This window comes from Physeter macrocephalus, chromosome 8, assembly GCF_002837175.3.
Source record: "Physeter macrocephalus isolate SW-GA chromosome 8, ASM283717v5, whole genome shotgun sequence".
Lineage (NCBI taxonomy): Eukaryota > Metazoa > Chordata > Mammalia > Artiodactyla > Physeteridae > Physeter > Physeter macrocephalus.
The window spans coordinates 93138380-93159666 of NC_041221.1; the positions used below are offsets into that span (position 1 = coordinate 93138380).

A 21287-nucleotide genomic window follows, 5' to 3' on the forward strand; every position below is an offset into this window, starting at 1 on the left:
AGAGCATAAAAAAATATTAGTCTTTTGACATAATTTCTTTAGCCACATGTATTTTAAATATCATTTAGAAATGCTCATTTTTGCCAACCGTGGTTAGTACTTGCTTATTAACCAATATATGTTGTCCATTTATATTATCTTGGGCCAGGAGTGAGGAAGTGTAAGAGAAAGGTAGTAAACTATTATTTTATTCAGAAATTATATAATCTTTTATGTTTTGTTCCTTAGAAAGGTAACATTTTTGCCTAAAACAAAGTATATCTTATTTCACTGGTATTTTATAATTATTTTATTATGTTGAGAAATCTGCAACTTTTATGTATATTGAGAGTTAAAAATCATAGCTACAATTAAAACCTAAGTTTCAAGCAACCAGAGATATAATAATATAATATAGAGTGACAGGAAATTTACAAGCACATCGTTAATGATGAAATATCAAATTCTGTTCATTAAATGAACAAAAATACATTTTTGAGATTTTATGAAGAGGTCTATCTTTACTATATAACTAATGATTAATGATTTTTACTACAAAATTATTGTGGTGTTATTAGAAATTCTCGGATTCACAATATGCTACACTAGAAACATGGTAACTTCGAGCAATCACCAATAAATATAAACAATGCTTTGTCAAAGGGAAATAGTTAGCAAAGGACTGAAATCATTGTACCCTTGCTTCTATGATTTAAAAATTTTTATTCCTACATTTGAAAACCCATTAGTTTGAAAGCTTTTTAGCAATTCCTTGCTTCTTCCTTAGACATGGGAAAAAGTAATGGATTTCACTGGACAACTTTTTACCAGCTATTTCACCGTCTTTATGTTTCTCAGCACCTTACTGCAAAGCCCCCCCTGCCCCTCCCTGCCCCCCACTCGTTTCCCCAGAAATGTTTTAGAGTCTGAGCACAGCGAACATACGTCGGACTCAGAACTCCATATCCCTTCCTGCAAGGAGAAGTCTGGAGAACTTTTCTAGTCTGAGGTCCTGGATATTACCTGAGAAATAATAATTTTTAAAAAGTGGGCGTCATACTATACGATAATTACACAGAGGCCAATATCCTTTTTTTACCCCACCAAATACTGAATTATATTTCTTCAATTTGGGTCCATACAAGAAGCTGATTATGTAGTGTAAATTTAGGGGGAAGAAATATAGCAATTGTGACTGAATTATAGAGCAGAAAGCCTGTCCAGCTGAAGTGTGTATTTATACTTATTCGTAGTTGCTCATGGTCACTTGTATTTGGGGTTGTCACTCAGTTCTATAAGGAGTTTTCAATGGACCTACTGTAGCACCGTACACTTGTTGGTTGTATGCAGTCAATGGTTCTTCAACATAGCTCAGCAAAAGCACTTTTCAGCATGTGAATTAGCTTGTTTGATCATGGGTCGCTGTGAAATATAGACTCTTCAGACTTCTGAGGTAAAAGAGCTCTCCTCCACTCATGAGATTATTTTACATCTAGTAGGAGCTTAAGATATATACTCACTCATTCAGATATGCAAATTCAACCATCAGAGACAAGTAAATTATGCAAGATGATGCACATTTCATTTTAGCTAGAAAAAAATGTGCAAGCACTATACAATTCCATTTCAGAGAGATATACTTGCACCAAGTTGAGATGCACCGAACAAAAGTTGCAATGTAATATCCATGTTTCCACAGATTGGATTCAGTTTTGAAGAGCTGTTTTACATTTACTTGAAGAGGTTTTACATTTCAATACTTTTATATGCCTTTTTCATAGGTATTTTCACAGATTATTTTCCCAAACTACCAAACTTGTATTCAACTTTCAGAAACAAATTACATCACTATTTTATAAGTACGTTTTTCATATTTATATGATTTATATACAAATATGATTAACAATTTAGGCATTCTAGTTAAGCTCCAATCATCCACAAATCTAATTTTTCCAATATAAGGCCTTATTTTCCAATATGTTATTTATATCAATAATAAGTCTGTTTACCAACACTTCTACTTGCTGAATAAATTTCATGTAACTCGTGTATATCCTTCATTAACGCTATAGCTTTTAGAGGACACCTTTAAAGGAGCAAATGACATCATCTAACAACTTGATGCGGTTATTGCCCTTGTATAATACACATTTAATTCGCTCCAGGTTTAATTTTAAAGCATGAATTCTAGAATTTGTGAAGCAAACAAAAGAAATATGATTCCTAATATTTTACTATCAAATTTTACAAAACAGAATTATTAAAAGCAGATAAAGGTTTCTGTGGCTTACGATATGCTGAGTGATGCCACAGCAATACAACTGAGTGAAATAACTGATGTGATGTTTTTCTGTGCAATTTCATCTCTATACTTTAACAATATTCAGAAATAGTGACCTGTTTAATGAAAATAAAAGAGCATATATGAAAATGTCCTGATTTGTAGTGACTGTTACTAAATATGCTTTCTGAAACCATTAAGGAATTGTAATTACCAACAGCACAATAATCAAATTCAGCCATGACACATTTCTAAATCTTTGCCAAAAGTAAACCTTCTTATAAATTCACATAGGCTTTGATGAAATAGCAAGCTGGTCGGGAGGAGGATATTGCCCTGCATCTTGACAGCAGCCTACGTTTGTCTCACCAGTTCCTCATGAAAGATGTAGTAAATAGGTTGGGGGTAATGGGTATTTTCTTGATAATTAGCTGTGTAGGCAAATATGTTCTTTGGCAGACAATATAAATGTTGATTTAAGGACCAGCCAATAAAGAGCGCTAAACTGCAAAACACTCACTGCTCAATTTCTCACAGATTTGGTTGAAGACTTAATCCTAAAACTTAGGTTTCCATTATTACCAAATAACATACTACTACGAAAGTTATGATATAATGAAATATATTTCACTCATACTTCATATGTAGCTGCTTAATAATTTCCACATTTGACAAGTTTATACTATTCAGATTAACATAACTAATAATGATGAATAGTAACAGACAAGTCATTGTGGACCACTGTTTTATAGTGAAACTTATAAAACTCCTTATTTTCTTAAACACATAAAGCAATGCATTTCCACTGAAACTAAGGCAACTATAAAGCTAGTAAAGATAAGTGGTAACCTATCATAAACACTAGTAAATTTTAGTTTATGTCTAGGTTTAAGAGATCATCTTTAAAGAAAATGGTTTTAAGCTGGAAGCGAGATACACTGTTTTAAAAACAAAAATAGCACAAGATAAGTGGCATATACTCTGGCAATTTTCTTTAACGCAGCTTTTTCAAATATAATCTAGTCTACAGTGCACTCAAACTGCAGAAACATCCAAATTAGGAAAGAAAAAAAAGCAATACTTATCCTTGCAAAAAGGCCCTATACTCAAAGGAACATCTGAATAAAATTGAGACATCTGCAGTAAAGTTTTACCTTCTCCCTAGAATGTTTGAGATGAACTCAGTGTAACACTGTCTTCCAAGAAAAGACAAAGTGATCAATGCAAGAACATATCAGGCTGCCTTGGACAGGCCAATCAATGTAAGAAAGAACCTTGCCCAGGGCCTTATGCAAATAGAAGCACGTCCTGCAACCTAGGGAGGGAACATGCGCAATAGATCAATTGGATCTGAAAAACCTTACAGCTATATCAGCTGCAGACAGTAAATATATACTGATGAATACCTCACACTTCCTGCGAATTCTTAAAATGTGTTTTTATGAGCTAAGGAGAATTCTTAAAATGGATTATTTTTAAGAGTTAAAAACTCCTTCTGGGAGTGCAGCAAAGGGGAAGAAAACATCATGGGAGAAACACTCAGCATTACTTTTAAGGGTGTGCAAATAAAATTTTGGTTTCTTAAAATTTCCTGGCATAGTTGAATTTTGCTGACATTTCAGAAGGTCAATTTTTTTGTATGTTTGCATTCATGAGCAGGAAATAAAAATCTAGAAAAAGCAAATACTGTTCTTGAACAGGGAATAAATGAAATGTTGTAAGAGAAATAATTCAAGATATAAAATTATAGCCATCATTCTCAGACTAAAAACTCACCCAGTCACCAAAGATTATTCTCCATGGTGGCTAACCTATTGATATAGGAGCGGTTTGTCTTTTGAAGTTAGTATCTGTATCTCCAAAATCACTCTAAAATCTGATTAGAATGTATAATAAGCTCAAGGGCTACTTAGTACACAAAGCTCTGTCCCTGTCAAATGGTCTACATCAAAAACACTCAATTATCAGGTCTTCAAAGGACTACTTGAGTGCAAAATTATTTCCTAAATATTCTCATTTTTTGTTTTTTTAAACCTGTTTCTTCTTATGAATTTCACATTTTAAAAAACATCTTTCATAACTTAAAAGAAGTTAAAAATTATATTTTAAATAGGAATTATAATGGCAGCAACTATAATATAGATACTGCCAAGCAAATAAGAAAAATTCTGTAAATATCTACTAATATATTTACTTTGTCTTCTACTTTGGAATTTTAAATTAAAAATTTTAGCTGCAGATGTATTTTCTATCAGGTATGTAACAAATATTTCTAATATTAAAAATAAAATATACAATTTTTCTTCTAGCTATTGATATATGAACTTTCCCTGGCAAAATACTACATAAAATATGAAAATCAGACATCTATTATATAAAGTTCACTATTTAGAGCTGTTTATTTAGCTGTTAAAAGGACACAGATATCTTAAGACACTGGTTTATTTAGCCAATGGAGGGAAATATGAGACTATACAGGATAAACATAGCTCATTTTTTTCTTTTTCACATTTCTAGTGCGTTCTACACTGGTAAAATGTTTATTTTCAGTTTACTTTAATAAGATTTTTTCCCTAAAGTATAACTAAATCTATCATTCATTTGTTTGATCCTCTTTACTTAGACCTAAAGCTTTATAAAAACTTTACTATTTACATGGAGAAAGCATGATATAAAATCAAAGCAATATAAAACTCTCATAACTTTTCAAGTATTAGGTATCAGATCAAATGCTTATAATAAATCAGAAAGGCATGAAGTAGCAGGTTAATTATAAGGACTCAAATGTTTCCTTTTCCAATTTTAATTTCAAATATAAGAATTTTGAGTGGTCTGATATTCACAGAAAAATGTAAACTCCAATTTACAGTAAGTAAAATACAAAGGACCAAGCAACTATGGTTTCACTTTTTGTTACAATATTTAAATTGTTATATTTTCTCCAATATGTAGGAAAAAATGTAGAAAAACAATTTTAGAGTACTATCACCAAGCATTTGATATGTGTTGACATTGTGATAGCCACTGAATAATGAAATTCTATCCTTCCTGATATAAATCTGCACAATATGTGCGCTTTTTGCTTTTAAAAGTATATTCTCAATTTTAAAAGTATGTCAGGTAAGATATTCCGTTTACCAAAGAGGTTTGTGCTTTAAAATATAAATACAGAATTTCTTTAAATGAAAAGATCCTCATTAATTAAAAAATTCTAATTTACCAGAAAAATATTTCATGCAGGTTTCCCAAAACCAATCAGAGGAAAGAGTGTTTCATGGGCAAAATCACTGATTCTGAGATTGGATTTCTATTGCAAACTGAATGAATTTCAATTCTGACTCATCTTCGTTGTGCAACTTGGCACAAGTTCCTCAACCTTTCTGACTCCTTCGTCTGTAAAACAGGGCTAATAATACCTACCTAATAAAAAACGTAAGTTGTACAATGCCTAGCTAAAATAATGTTTAATGACCAAATCTAGTAGTACCCTAAACTCTCTTCTGAATGGCAGTATGCATAACGGTTTATGAGCATGGCTTTGGAGACAGAAAGCCTAAGTTTAAATTCTGGCTCCATCACTTAGTGGCTTGTAATCTTAGTACTTAATATTTTGCTGACTCAGTTTCCTCACATGTAACTGAGGATTATAATAATACTTACATCATAAGGATTACATGAATTAATATTTATAAAGAACTTAAAACAATGTCTGGTATTTGGTAGGTGCTATGTTATATAGCTATCACTTCCAGGTGTAACTTATAGATGTGGACAACATGAAGGAGCAAACACTGATAGCAGAGATTGTTCCAGTAAGACTTGAAAGGTCAATTCTATTTAGTTGGTATTAGAAGACAGCTGTCTATTTCCAGCACGGAATGAGTTGCAAAGAAGAGCCAACCAGGGGCCTGGCCAAGGAAACTCATCTGCTTTCCAGATTTTCAGAGTGTTTTCAATTTTTCTGCTTAAACTGAATTTCCAGAACACCACATCAAAACATACTCAAAATTTAAATAAAAATGATTTGGGGATTTCCTGTTATTTTAAATTTTCCACACCTTTTCTCCCCTTCATTAGTTTGGGTAATTAAGAACTGATTAAAATAGAAAGTCTGCTTGGAAGGCACAAAAAAGAATAAGCAGTAAAAAGGCTAGAGAATAAAAACTAAACAATCATGTAATTCAACAGAGAAATATAGAATTGAATCCTGAAATACATGAAAGACCAGGAGATTGTTTTAGAGATAAGAGTCACCACAGTTAGTATAATATAACGTTTACTCTGCATAGGTACTTGATGAGAGGAGAAATAAACAAAAACTCACTGTGACAAAGCAAGAGGTCACACTTTAAAAGGGGGAAAATATATATTTATATGTTTCTCACCTGTAAAATGGGGATGATAACAGTACTTATAAAGTTATGATGATTAAATGAGATAAAGTATATGTATATAAAGTACACGCTTAGGACAGTGCCTGGTACACAGTAAGTATCATTTAATTTAAGCATTAGTGTTGCTGCTGATGAATATGACGATGATGTCACTACCTTCTGATTTGCAAGACACTCATAAATACTAGTTCCATTTAAAATGTTCATTTTCAAAGACACTGCTATGAATTGCTTAGAACTGTTCTTGACCCAACCATGTCTTAGGCCCTTATGGCTGGCTGACAGATGAAATGGATTCTATGATAATAGCAATGACAGGGTTCTATTAGAGTAAGACAGGTCTCTAACACAGCAATCAGATATAAAGGTATCTGTTCTGCTTAAGAGTCTATTGTAAGATGTTAGAGAAAATACAAGTGTCATCAAATGTTAAGGTTTATAATATGCTAAAGATAACTAATATATTACTACATATTTAATGTTTGGACATAAATATAAATATATTTAATATTTCAATAGACACCCTTAAAAATGTATAACAGTAAACAAAACTGAAAAATTTAAGGCTGAGGCTGTAACAGTGGTAGAAACTACTATTACATTATTAATGGTACTGGAACTATGAATTTTTTTCCTGAGGTAAATTGAGCAGTAATACTACAAAGGCAATTACATAGGCTAGGGATCTCATATTATATTACAATTTATAGGATACCACTTTACAGAGGAAGTCAAGGTTTCTTTGTTGTTAGCAGACAGGCTATTGGATACCTTTAGAAATTCAACATTTATAATTATGAAGCATCCCTTGACGCCTTATAACTGGAGAGAAGTCAAGATAGGAAATTTCTACTGGAGGAGAAAGCTGAGTGCGCTCTAACTTTCTGCCCAGTGCCTCTCCTTTAGAAAGATAAATGTCAAATTTTTCTTCTAATTCAGATGTCTGATTAATGTAGTAAAGAAATTTGAAGATAGATGTTAGAAGTTAGATATCAAGATTTATGGATATTTAGACAGAAGCTAGATATGTTAGAAGTTAGGACACTTTTTAATCATTTGACTCAATTATAAAATTGTCACTGAAATATTAAATAACAATTTTTATTGTATTCTAATGTTCTTTAATAAACTTATTTATGAGAAAAATTCAAATAAGGTATGAAAAACTAGGAAGAAATCTGAATACACTAATAAATATATAAATAGGCAAACTAATTTCTAGAGGGTATGAAGTTTAACTTGTTCAATTTAATCACAGAAAACTAAGTTTTGGGTTAGGGTTAGGTTTGGCTACTTCCCTTGATTCGAGATTTTAATGTCTTAGTCGATTTTCTACATTCACTGATCAATTTTCATTAACGGTCCTTCCAAGTGTCCAAAACTTCAGGGTCACAAATTGTACCTCCTACACACTAAAGCACACTGGTGCTAAATGTCATTGCTGGTCAGCTTTGTTCTCTTATCCACCTCACTTTGCTCTATTGTGTGGCTCTGTACACAAATGCCTGGATGCCACTTTCTTCATTCTGACCCAATACAGCACCATCTGAGATCTGCTTCTGACAACTTATGTATATATAAATCTAGGATCAAAATTATTTACTGCGTATTATTACAGGTCCAGCTGGGCTAGGCAGCATAGTAAGAACCAAAGAAAATAGTGGATTTATTATTTATCCTCTGCCGATTAAGAAAAGGATTCTGAGGCGACTTAAAGCAAAAGACAACTATGAATTAAGATGCTATTATAAGAGATTGAGGCTTGGAGTAACTAATGAAATGGAAACTTAGCCATAGTTCTGGGTTTACAGGAGACAAAGGTAAAAATTCATGATAAAGTTTTTATATTCTGACCAAAAGAGATCATCACTTTATCAACAGAAATAATTCTTCCTATTACTTAACTCTAAGACAAATTTATTGTTTAGATCTTTATACTGGGGAAGTTAACCTCTTGGCTAAAATCCCACTTCACAATTACTATATTACTCTCTTTGTTTAATTGTGATTCCTGCTTAGAATATAACCTTGAAGCCAGGGATGTGTTTTAATTGGTTTCCCCAGTACTTGTACAGAGTGGTGTGTTCAACTGAATAAATATCTTTGATAGTGTTCTCAACCATTTCTTGTTTTGAGGGCATAATACTCAATCCTAACTCCAAGAAATAATATCTATAAAGTCAAACTGATGTGGTCCAGGTGGCTTTACTGTGATCTAAATTCATTCAATGAAAAAGTGTGGAAAACCTATAACAAAAAATATGAAGTGAGAAAAAAATGAGATACACACACACACACACACACACACACACACACACACACACACATATTAAAAGTCCTCAACTCTAAAAGTTAAGATCACAGGAGCTTAGAAGAGTAGTATCACTTTGTTTCCCCTGGCCCAAAGAAAGCTTTAGACCCACAGTGTGATCATCTCACAGCCTAAGAGCAGGAAAAATGATACCTCTTCCTACTCCGTCTCTTTTATTGCCACAGAAACCTGATAACCAGTGTACCAAGGATAAGCCCTAGGTATCTACATGACCCTAGAATACAGTATTTTACTCTATCTTGTTCTGACTTGTCACATAAATTGAACTTCTGTCTTGATTCATCACTTCATAGTCCTTCTGATTTTTCTGCCTACTAGAATCTCTTTCTTTCTCAAGAAAAGACCCATTTCTAAATCCCCAGCCAATGGTTGAAGCCTTAAACCTTGCCTGCTTTGTTCATCCTTTCCCCAGTGCTGAATCCTGTTTTTGTTTTTGTTTTTTTACTTCCTTCCCTATAAGTCAGTGAGGTGGAGTTTGGCTCGGGAGAAGAGGTACTCTTAGAACCAATAGCTATATTTTGTTTGCTCAGTTATCACCTAATGCCTTGATTTTCTGCTCCCTGCAACCAGGTTATACCTCTCGATTCAAATCTGAGCTCACCATGCTCTATAGATACCTACCTAGTGATGGTTCACCTGCTATTCCCTCCAAATCCAAGCTCTCCAGCTGAATTAGCTCTTCTTGAACCCATCCTGAACTCTAGTAATGAGACCTTTGTCCAGATCTGGCTTCCATTCTGTCCTCTCAAGCTTTATCTTAACATAAATCTAGTATGCTTCAAGTCTGAGTCTACTTGGCTCCCCTGTGCTAATCTGAATAAATAAATTATTCAATAAAAATTGAGGTCTAACTTCTAAGATAGATGTCAAATGGTTTTGATTACAAAATTTTTTGTCTTCTAAGAGCTCTCTGCAATTTGCGGTGTCAAATCAGAGGTGTCACTGTGGTTGGGAATCTCATATGGGGGAGTGCTTACATTAAGCGATCATCATAAGGTTATAAGAATAGTAAAAACAGCTCCATTATTAAATGAAATGTGTTTTTCTATAATCCCTCTTATAAAAGGCTTACAATAGTCAATCATTCTCTCATATCTGCAGTAAAATACAAAATCTCTCATTAAGATCTTTTATAAAACCAATGGAAAAAGAAGTATTTCTTATAGAAAGATTTACATCTAACAAATTAATATATCAATTTCTCTGGGTTCTCCTCAACATGTTTTTGTGCTAATTTTAGCAGACAGTGATTTCCTGGCAGTCTTTTGTTGAATTAAGAGATAGAGTGCCCAATCTCTCAGCTGCAGTAAGATCTGGATGCAGTCCATTTATATGGATATTGAAAAACCTCCTCCAAAGGTAATTCCAATGGGGTAGTATGTATCCATTACTCTACAAAAAGATTCTATAAAAAATTAGTGAAATCTTTCTCCATTTCAGCTTTCTGAACAACCTGATCCTGGTGTGACTGAGAAATCCACATTAGATCCTAAGTAGAAATGATCTATGAAGAACGGAAATAATTACAAGTAACATCATAATTAATGATGAAAAAAGTGAATGTTTTCTCCTTAAGACAGGGACAAAAGGATGTCCACTCTAGCTACTTCTATCTATCACTATACTGGACAGGACAATTAGGCAAAAACAAACAAACAAACATCCAGATTTGAAAGGAAGAAGTAAAACTTTTTATTCACAGATTATATGATCTTGAACATAGAAAACCCTAAGGAATTCATACACACACAAACAAAAACTATTAGAACTAATAAATGAATTCAATAAGATTGCAGGATACAAGATCAAGATACAAAAATCAATTGTGGTTTGTTTTTTTTTTGGGCCGCGTGGCATGCGGGATCTTAGTTCTCTGACCAGGGATTGAACCCATGCCCCCTGCAGTGGAAGCGCAGAGTCTTACCCACTGGACTGTCAGGGAAGTCCCTCAATTGTGTTTCTATACACTAGCAATGAACAATCTGAAAATAAATAATTTCACTTAGAAGAGCATCAAAAAGAATAAAATACTAAGGAATAAATTTAATTAAGTAAGTGTAAGATTTGTATACTGAAAACAACAAAAAAATTTGAAAGAAGATAAATAAATAGAAATAAAACCCATGTTCATGGATTGGAAGACTTATTATTAAGATGGCAATATTCCCCAAATTGATCTACAGATTTAATTCCAATCAAAATCCCAGCTCCCATTTTTTCATAAATTGACAAATTGATCCTAAAATATAAATGGAAATGCAAGGGACTTAGAATAGCCAAAGCAGTCTTTAAGAAGAAGGAAGCTGGAGAATGCATACGTCCTGACTTTAAAACTTGCTACAAAGCTACAGTAATCAAGACAAGCGTGGTATTGTATAAAGATAGGCATATAGATCAATGGAATAGAATTAAGAGTCCAGAAACCAACCTTTATATTTATAGTCAAGGGAGCTAAGACAAATGGAATGGGAAAAATAGACTTATTGACAAATGGTGCTGAGACAACTGAATATCCACTTTTAAAAGAACTATGTTGGACTTCTACTTCATACAATGTACAAAAATTAACTTAAGTGACAAAAACTAGATAAACTGGACTTCATCGGAATAAAACACTTCTGTATTTCAAAGAACATCATAAAGAAAGTGAAAATATAACCCACAGAATGGGAGAAAATATTTGCAAATCATGTATCTGATATCCATTGAAATCATGTATTCCGAAGATATAAAGAACTCTTACGATTCAACAGTAAAATGATAACATGATTTAAAAATGGACAAAGGGTTTTAACTGACATTTCTCAAAAAAATATGCAAATGGCCAACAGCACATCAAAAGATGCTCAAAATCATTAGTCATAGAGAAATGCAAATAAAAGCCACAAGATACTATCACACCTCAACTAGTATAGCAAAAGTAAAAAAGATAGACGATAACAAGTGTTGGTGAGTATAGAGAAATTAGAACCCTCTTATATTGCTGGTGGGATTGTAAGTATGGGGGTGAAGGCTAATGGGTATGGAGTTTCTTTTGGGGTGACAAAAATCTTCTAAAAATTAGATAGTAGTGATGGTTGAACAATTCTGTGAATATACTAAAAACCACTGAATTGTACACCTTAAAAAATGGATTTTTTGGTATGTGAATTATATCTCAATAAGCTCAATAAATCTCAATGATATCTCATAAAGATATGAGATTGTAGCTCAAAATTTTTTTTTTTTTTTTTTTTTGTGGTACGCGGGCCTCTCACTGTTGTGGCCTCTCCCGTTGCGGAGCACAGGCTCCGGACGCACAGGCTCAGTGGCCATGGCTCATGGGCCCAGCCGCTCCACGGCATGTGGGATCTTCCCGGACTGGTGCATGAACCCGTGTCCCCTGCAACGGCAGGCAGATTCTCAACCACTGCGCCACCAGGGAAGCCCCCCAAATTTTTTTTAAGTTAAAAAAATGGAAACAAGCAAAAGTAAGCTAATCATTAAATAAAAAGTAATGTTAAACTCATGACTGAGGATAAAGTGGACAGTGTCCCAGACTTATTTCATATACTGCCTTATAGTATTATGAGAAGGCATTATAACTTAGTTTAATAACTTTCCTCTTTGATTGAGAAGACTATACTTTGAAGAACGAGTCATAGAGAAGCAACCTTCTTGGTTAGCCTGTGGGTTGGGTACACCAGCAGAGAGGAGATTATAAGAAACTAATACCAAGAACAAAACGGGTAATACTATCTAATGTGAAAGAACTGATTTGGCAGAATTCCCAAATTAACCAATATTCAAATGGAGGATAGGATGAATGAATAAGTTTAATTAGTAAAAGAGTTACTGTTAAGGCTTAAACTCTATAAAATAGTCAATTAACTGTACAGATATTTAAGACTGCTCATGATGTTGTAACATATATTGTTCCCAAATGTGTGATGGGGGGAATAAAAGCTATGTTAGACTCTTTATTCTCAAGTTTTTTCCAGATGATTTGAGCAAGATTTAGAGATCAAAGATAATTTAAAAACAAAACTGATTAGTAAAGTTTTAAATTGTGAAACATATAAATACTATAGAAAAAAGGGGGAGTTAATTGAGAATACTTTATGAAAAATCTAGTAAGAAGGAAAATTCTTTCACTTGGGAGAAATGGCATTAGCAAAAATGCGAATGAGCATATATTATGGGCATTTAGACTCATGTTCAACAAACAATTATTTAATTCCTAATAACCAGGAATTTTATAATTTAACCCTCAAACTCTACTTATACAAAGTGGGTCCTTACAGAGGAGGACACACATAAGGGATGTGACCAAATTTATAATCTGTACATATCAGAACTAATACCCAAACCCAGGTCATCTTCTTCTAAGTTTCATGTTTTTCTACTACACTGGGCTTGGAGGCCAGGGGTAGAGGTACAGTGAGATGGAACAATGGCAGTAAGGAAATTAGACTAGAACTGAAAGTTTCTATTGGGAAAAATATAGTTGGAAAGAGATAATCAGATTATACAGAAAGTCTTAAAGTGACAGAGAGGAGAGATGATGCAAGAGACAATAGGGAGCCAATATGATTCTGGAATGGCACAGTAAAAAGGGGGTTTAAATAGTATCGATCATGGTGTGGTATACAGGATGGAATGGAGAGAAAAGAGAGCCAGTAAGAAAATGGGTATAAGAGTTCAGTGATACTGTTGTGAAATGATGAAATTAACAGTGGGCACAGAGAGGAAAAGACATGATCAATATTTCAGAGAAAAAAAAACCTGACAAAATACGTTGGTTGCTTAGATATGGGACAAAAGGAGAGGAGTTAACATAAAAATTAATAAACTGAGTCATTCTTTTAAACAGTGAGATTTCCTAATACATATTAAAAATCATTTGAGTAAAAGTTAAAAAAACTCAAACCTCAATACATAGGTAAATTGTGAAGCTTAACAAATCACATCTGTATATGTAACTCTTTCCTTTTAAAACTCTGATTTGAGTACTTCCCTGGTGGCGCATTGGTTAAGAATCCGCCTGCCAATGCAGGGGACATGGGTTCGATCCCTGGTCCGGGAATATCCCACATGCCGTGGAGCAACTACGCCCGTACACCACAACTACTGAGGCTGCGCTCTAGAGCCCGCAAGCCACAACTACTGAGCCCACGTGCCACAACTACTGAAGCCCGTGCACCTAGAGCCCGTGCTACGCAACAACAGAAGCCACCACAACGAGAAGCCCGCACACCATAACAAAGTAGACCCCGCTCACTGCAACTAGAGAAAGCTGCGCGCAGCAACGAAGACCCAATGCAGCCAACAATAAATAAATAAATAAATAAATTTATATTAAAAAACTCTGATTTGATATCTCATTTATTCTATTGACCACAATTATTAAATATCCAGTATATGCAAACATTTTCCCCAATATCTACCTATCTGCATAATCATTGTTCATTACTTGTTATCTGTTGTGCTTGGATGCCCTTCATATCCACTTCGACATGCTTCTGTAGGTGTGTACAGGGAAAGATATTACACTCTCTTCCTCTTTGTTCAGCTTTCCAGATCCAATGTCACTAAGCCATGTAGAATTTGTCTCCTAATGTCTAATGTGTGCTTCTTCTTTACCATTCCCACCACTTCTACGTTGGTAAAGCCTTTTATTGGATCTTACTTGGACTCTTGCAACTAACTCCTAAAATTACTGTTATCGCCAATCAATCAAAAGACAGTATCTATAGTATACGCAAAAAATTAAACAAAATTGAATATAGGAGGCAAAAATAATATAATCTCTGGTTTCTCTCTAAGCAGCATACAAAGTAGAGAAACTATATTGTTTTCATATAAAACAACTAGAGAATTAAGATAGCGTTCCATACAAGTTGTAATCATCCTATGCATTAACATGCTATTTGTCTCACGTAGGCAGCCAACTCAGAAATTCAAGTTACATTACAAATGGTGACTTATTTTTACTGAATTACTTACATTTTAAAGTAAGTTTGTAAGAAGTGTTTTTGGTCTGAATTGTTTTGATACTCTAATGGCTCAATTTTTCTTTGTTTATCTGCCCTTATTCTACCTCTCCTCAATTCTTCATTCCCAGCAGACCATTTTTTAGCATTGATCACATTAAGCAGATATGCTACTATCCAATTTGCTTTGTTCTTTATAGACAAAATGTAAATGATGTTTCTTTAAGGTCATAGTTAACTCATGTCACTAAAGGTAAAAACTAATTCTTTTAGTCCCATTCCATTTTCTTTTCAGTGTAAATCCAAATCATGCTCTAGGCAATTTTAAAAGATCAACTTAGAGTAGACTGAGGTTGAGTGTCCTCACACAGCTAAGTCCAAAAAATAGTCCTCTATCAACTACTGAAGGTCAGCTTAGGCTGCCTGGAGGCTAGAGAGCCCAGCATGGAACAATGACAGGAAAATAGAGTTCCCTTCATTCCTTAATTCACATGCAAGTGAGGTGCCAATCAAGTGCTGACAAGCATGGAGAAACCAAAATCAAAAGTGGGTAGAGATACACTTTCAAAATGTGCAGTTTTCACACATTTCTAAGAGATGTTTTTAATGGTGGCTGAGAACATACCACTAATAACATGGAAAAGAAAATAAAAGTAATATGAAAAATACTAATTTTATATCAGCTGAGATGATTCAATAAGCTAATGAAATATATTTGCTAAAATTGTCTAATGTGTTCTACAAGAAATATCAACAATCTCACTTTGACTAAGGAAAGAAATCTGAATGCAAATTGATGTACAGAGCACTGCAAACAGGGAAGGTAAGGTGAGTTAAGATTGGAAACTGGGCATTGACAAGGAAGCTAACTCATTTCCAAATAAAAGAAAATTTTAAGCTTGCTTGATTTTGTCAAACTAACCATCATCTACAATGACAAGAGCAAAGCACTCTGAAATGACCAAGTATGGAAGCAATGGAATCACTTCATAAAATGGCTGGTGAAAGAGACTATGAAAAAGCTTAAAAACTGCATTGTTTTTTGACAGTTAATTTCTAACAAATGAGTTTAAATTTTTAACCACTAATATAAGGCAAAAGCAAGCTGCATTAGTTGTAGATGTTTTTCTAAATGAATTTGGTAAATGATTGTTGATTATGACTACTAATTCTATCTACCACATATAAAATAGAATTTCTTAGACAGAAATTTAAAGCTTCGAAAATGATGTTTTAATAATGGTAGCATTATATATTGGCATTATTCTTAAATACACAGAAAAGATAGCATAGACTAGGTATGTTACTTTTAAAATTCATTATCAACTCATAAAATAAATAGTTCTTCCCTTTTGCTTTAATGACTGAATGCTAGGATTGTTACCAGAGCTGTCTTAACAACATCTATTTTTACTAGGATTACAGAAAGTTTAGAGAATTAGAAACTTGAGTTGTTTCCATATAGTGGGAATAAAAGCAGTGAAAAGCATATTTTTAGTATGACTTTTCTCATTATTATAGTCAACTGTATACTGTTTTATGAGGTTAGGCCTGATCAAATTCCAATATTTACTACCATAAACTGAACACTGGTTTTGAAAATAAATCTCTTAACTACCTCTTGTATTCTTCAGGCGAATTTTAGCACTTCAAAATAGGATATAATAATAAATTATGTTCTCAGTTTTCAAAAACAACAATTAGCAAAATATGAAAGCTCTACAACTATTTTGTGCTCTAAATTTAAAAGTAATTTTTCAGATTTCTATTAGTAGTACCTTAATTTTAAACTCCAATTATACGTAATTTTAACTTAATAAATTGGCAAGATACATTTTAGCATGGGTCCTGACTGGTACCTGTTTTTAAACAAAAAGCACTATAAGTAATTACATGTAATATTGAAACTGTACTAGTCACACAGTTCACATCTAAAATAAATTTTCTTAAAATTCATGACCTAAAAAAGAATGTGAACTTGAATGAGGATGGTAGAAAAACAATCTCCATGCATTCAAACATAATGCTACAAACTAGCGCTGTTCCATCTATAAGGGGTGTGTGTGTGTATGTGTGTGTGTGTGTATGTGTGTGTAGTCTTGAATCAGGAGTACAATTTTATGATAATTTTTGAAAAGTTAAACTTTACTGAAATCCCAAAGATTTCATGTCTGATGTGTATAATGTACTATTGAGATAAAAAAACTAAACCATAATTTAAGATGTCCACAACTCACTTTCTTGTAAAGTTAATATTAAATATTTTAATCCATGTAAAACAATTTCATATAATATACATATGTTGAAAAATCCTGAGAGAATGAATATTTGTCAACATTTTAAACACCATGAGTTTTCCTCTAAGAATAATGGGGAGAATAGGAAAGAATATTATTCAGCTTTAGGCAAAAACAAAAGGTTTAAACATATTTCAATTTTTTTTGTTGTTTATCAATGCTATCTTTCAAAAATCCTTGAAATTAAGTAGAAACACAATGGCCTTAAATATATTAATCAAGCATTGTCAAAAATGTATGTAAAACTTAGTGTATTATGTTATTTGTTTAGAGAAGTTTTTTTCAATAGGTCATAAACTACTTTTTCTTTAGCTTCCACCATCTATACACCTTCTTTACATACCCCCATCAAAGTTACTTGACAAAAAGTAGCAAATATATGAAGTTGAGATAATCGTCATTAATATTTTAAAACCTAAACAAGGTATATTACATTAAATAGACTTCTCAGTCCTGGTGTTGCCTGTCAGATATGTGATGTGCCAGTGGTTATATTATATTCCTCCTCCCATGCATGCACCTCCTGCAGAGATAGCAGACTACAGAAGCTGACCCTTACTGAGACCATCTTGTCTCTCTGACAAAGCTCCTTTTTAACTTCTTACTTACTGGTTACTTCCTGTGATGGAGAAAAACTTTAGCTCAGCTTGTGATAATTTCACAGGCCCTGAGGACCCTGACCCTAATAGCCTCAAGGTCAGAAGTCAAGTCTTGTTCTGAAACATCTGTGTGCTTTATATTAAAGTGGAACAAAAGTGCAGAAATATCCACCAGTGTGTGACAAGAAGGACAGGCAAAATAAGACTGACACACTGGTCATCTGTTACTCTGGCATCTTAAATTCATTTCTAAAACTGTCCAAAATTCACTTAAATTCCAAATTTGATGTACAAAAGGTTTTTGTTAACTGCCTTAAGGTAAAAATATGGAAATTTATGTTTTACAAAAATCTGCAATTTGAATAGTCTTACAGGCCTTCAGACATATTTTAAGTTATTCTGTAAATCATGAAATTTCATGTTTTATGTAATTTAATGGTTTACAGAAAGAAAACATAAGGTACATATATATATCAGCTATATATGTGTGTGTGTGTATATATCTATATCTGTATGGTTAAAAGAACTATTTGAAAAGCAACATTCACATTTTAAAAAGGACGTCATACTTGTATATTAGAGAGCTATCTTAAGATACCCATTATGTATTAAAATAAATAAATTCAGCAGTTAAAAGTACTTGAATACAATTTCTAAAAAGTGAAATCAATTTAAGAAATAAATGATTTATTTACTGATCTTAAGAGAACACAGTATTGTAAATTTAGGTCAGCTAAAGTGTTCTCAGGTGTCACCGCTAGTTTTATACCTAAATCATGTGGGTAAGCAATAAGGTGTGGGAAAGTTGAAAAGACCATGTAAATATATTTAATTTCCATGATGAAGAGAAATACACAGCAAAGTTTAGAAACAAAAATTAGACAACCAATGCTGTGCCGGCTTTTAATGTCCACTTTAGGCTATTTGGATTTAACATTATCAAATGCACTTTTATCAAATTAATCATTTTATTAGAGCACTGGTACCTTCCTGTGACATAAGGGGTAATGGACATGGAGCACATTTTTAGGACTGATTATATATCATTAATCATTCATACCTGCACAAAGTGTGCTAACTGCAATACTGCATATCATACTGACCAAATTTAGAAATCTTGATAATTTTTCCATTATGTACACATAATCTTCACCCTAGGAATCAGATTATTTTGAAATGCAAAGATTTTTATGACAAGCATTGAGTTCCACTTAGATTAATGGAAGCTTTCTGATAGTTTTAATACTAATTATATGGATTCTGATGAAGTACTAATTTGAAGAGATAGTAGTTTTGTCAAAGGGTCTACTGAAATTTTAAACACTTTACAGATAATAATGCTTCAACGATGTACACATAAAACAGGAATCACAAATATAAAATATATGGAAAGTGGGGCTATAATGTAGAAGTTAAAGTGTAATATGTATAGTGGGAAGCAGCCACAAAGCACAGGGAGATCCGCTCGGTGCTTTGTGACCACCTAGAGGGGTGGGATAGGGAGGGTGGGAGGGAGACTCAAGAGGGAGGGGATATGGGGATATATGTATATATATAGCTGATTCACTTTGTTATACAGCAGAAACTAACACACCATTGTAAAGCAATTATACTCCAATAAAGATGTTATAAAAAAAGTACTATGTAAATAAGGAACAGGCAAAAAGCTTTCTGGTTAGCACTGAAAAGTGCTAAAAAAGCACAATAAAGAAATATACTCTTTTTAAACATCATAAAATTATTTACTCAAAATATGTAATTTTCATCCTTTATAAAATAATTTAAAGTAATGACACCAAGAAAAAGGGAGTGGAGGGGATAAATCTGTAAGGAGTTTGGAAATTAGAAAGAGTTAAATGTGCACTTACCAGTTCAACAAAAGCAAGTCCTCCATAGCTATGAGCAACAAAAAATACATTCTCAGCTGCAGATTGGGCTATGAAATGGTCCCACACATAGACTGCATGTTCTTCAGGAGAACCATTTTCCTATAAGTAAAACAAATATCATATATCATACTGTATCTAATTATTATCATAGTAATCAAAAATTAAATTATATGCTTGCTTACATAGCATAAGAAATAAGATGGTTATAGCTCATTCCAAATAATAACAATACAAAAAGACTACATTGAAGATCCAAATTAGGGAATAAATTAGTATTAAACTATCAGTAAATTACTGCTAAATTTAAGTGCTACTATAATATTCTGAAAGAAAGTATTTAAAATAAGTACATTTTTGAGGGGAAATTGCTCATTCTGGGCATATTTGAGATATTAAAATATATCTAAGTACATTAGAATTACATAGCAGAAAGTTATAGTGGTCTTATGATAAAACAGTGTAACACTAAGAAAAATCAGATACGTTTCTATATGTATACCTGAAAAAATTTATAGTATACATACATCTAAATTATTTGATTTATAAAGTTTTAAGTACCTCTGTAAGCTGAAAATACGCAGAAAATTAACAAAAAATATTTTCAATTTATATTATTTTAAAAATACACCTTTTTCCTAAAAGAATTTTCCATACCTATTTTATTTCTAGAACTGGAAGAAATCTACATATAAACCTGGGACCTTTTATACTTCTCCTAATTTTCTAATCCCTAATAAATGTATGAATGTTGCTTTAGTTCCAAAAGTTCTATAATAACTTCATTTTATTGTGTTTATTTCTATAGCGGGAACATTTTGTGATTAAACCTAAAACTCGGATAATATGAAAAAGGAAAAAAAAGAAAAAACAAACAACCAAAGAGCTAAAAAAACGCAAACTGATAAAAACTAAAACAGATCGTGAAAATGTTTTGTGTGAATATTTCTTGGAAGCTTTAACACCAAAAGACTAATTCCCTAAGGATGTCATGGTACTAGACAATGAACACAATTTATTCACATTTTCCATCTCAGAAATTTTTAAATATATTAGGGTCCATATGAATGGCTTCACTTACCACCTAAAAGCTATTGTTCCCTAATGACTATCTCCACCCTGAACTTCTCTCCAGAGCTCCAGACCCAAGGTCATTTCCTTTTGAATGCCCCACAGATACTTCAAACTCAACCAATTCAACACCTTGCTAATAATTTCCTCTCCAAACCTGTGTCACTGTCTTTGCTCCCCACCTCCTGCTGAAATCTGAGCATCACCTTTTATTTCCCTCTCCCTCAAACTCCACATAAAATCAATCAATAAAGACCTGTTGATTCTGTCCCCAACTGTCTCTTAAAGCCATCCACTTCTCTCCCTTCTCATTTCCTCTGGCTTAGCTCAAGCCCATCCTTTCACAAGTGGATGACTGCAACAGTCTACAGTCCAAGTTTCCCTGCCTCTAGGATTGCCCATTTAAATGCTCTCTCTAATTCCGTAGTAAGAATAACCTTTCAAAAATGCAAATATGGTCATGTGGCCATGTTACT

General features: G+C 33.1%; 1 protein-coding gene across 15 annotated transcripts in view; it reads right to left on the minus strand.

The window, feature by feature from the left end:
- The window catches only part of ARB2A (ARB2 cotranscriptional regulator A), a 447123-nt gene that overhangs the window by 200306 nt on the left and 225530 nt on the right, over window positions 1-21287 (minus strand). For all 15 annotated transcript variants that reach the window (XM_055086673.1, XM_055086672.1, XM_055086681.1 and 12 more), the window contains one exon: window positions 19723-19842. In XM_055086673.1, coding sequence (XP_054942648.1) covers window positions 19723-19842 — 120 coding nt within the window. The remainder of the gene's footprint in view (window positions 1-19722; window positions 19843-21287) is intronic.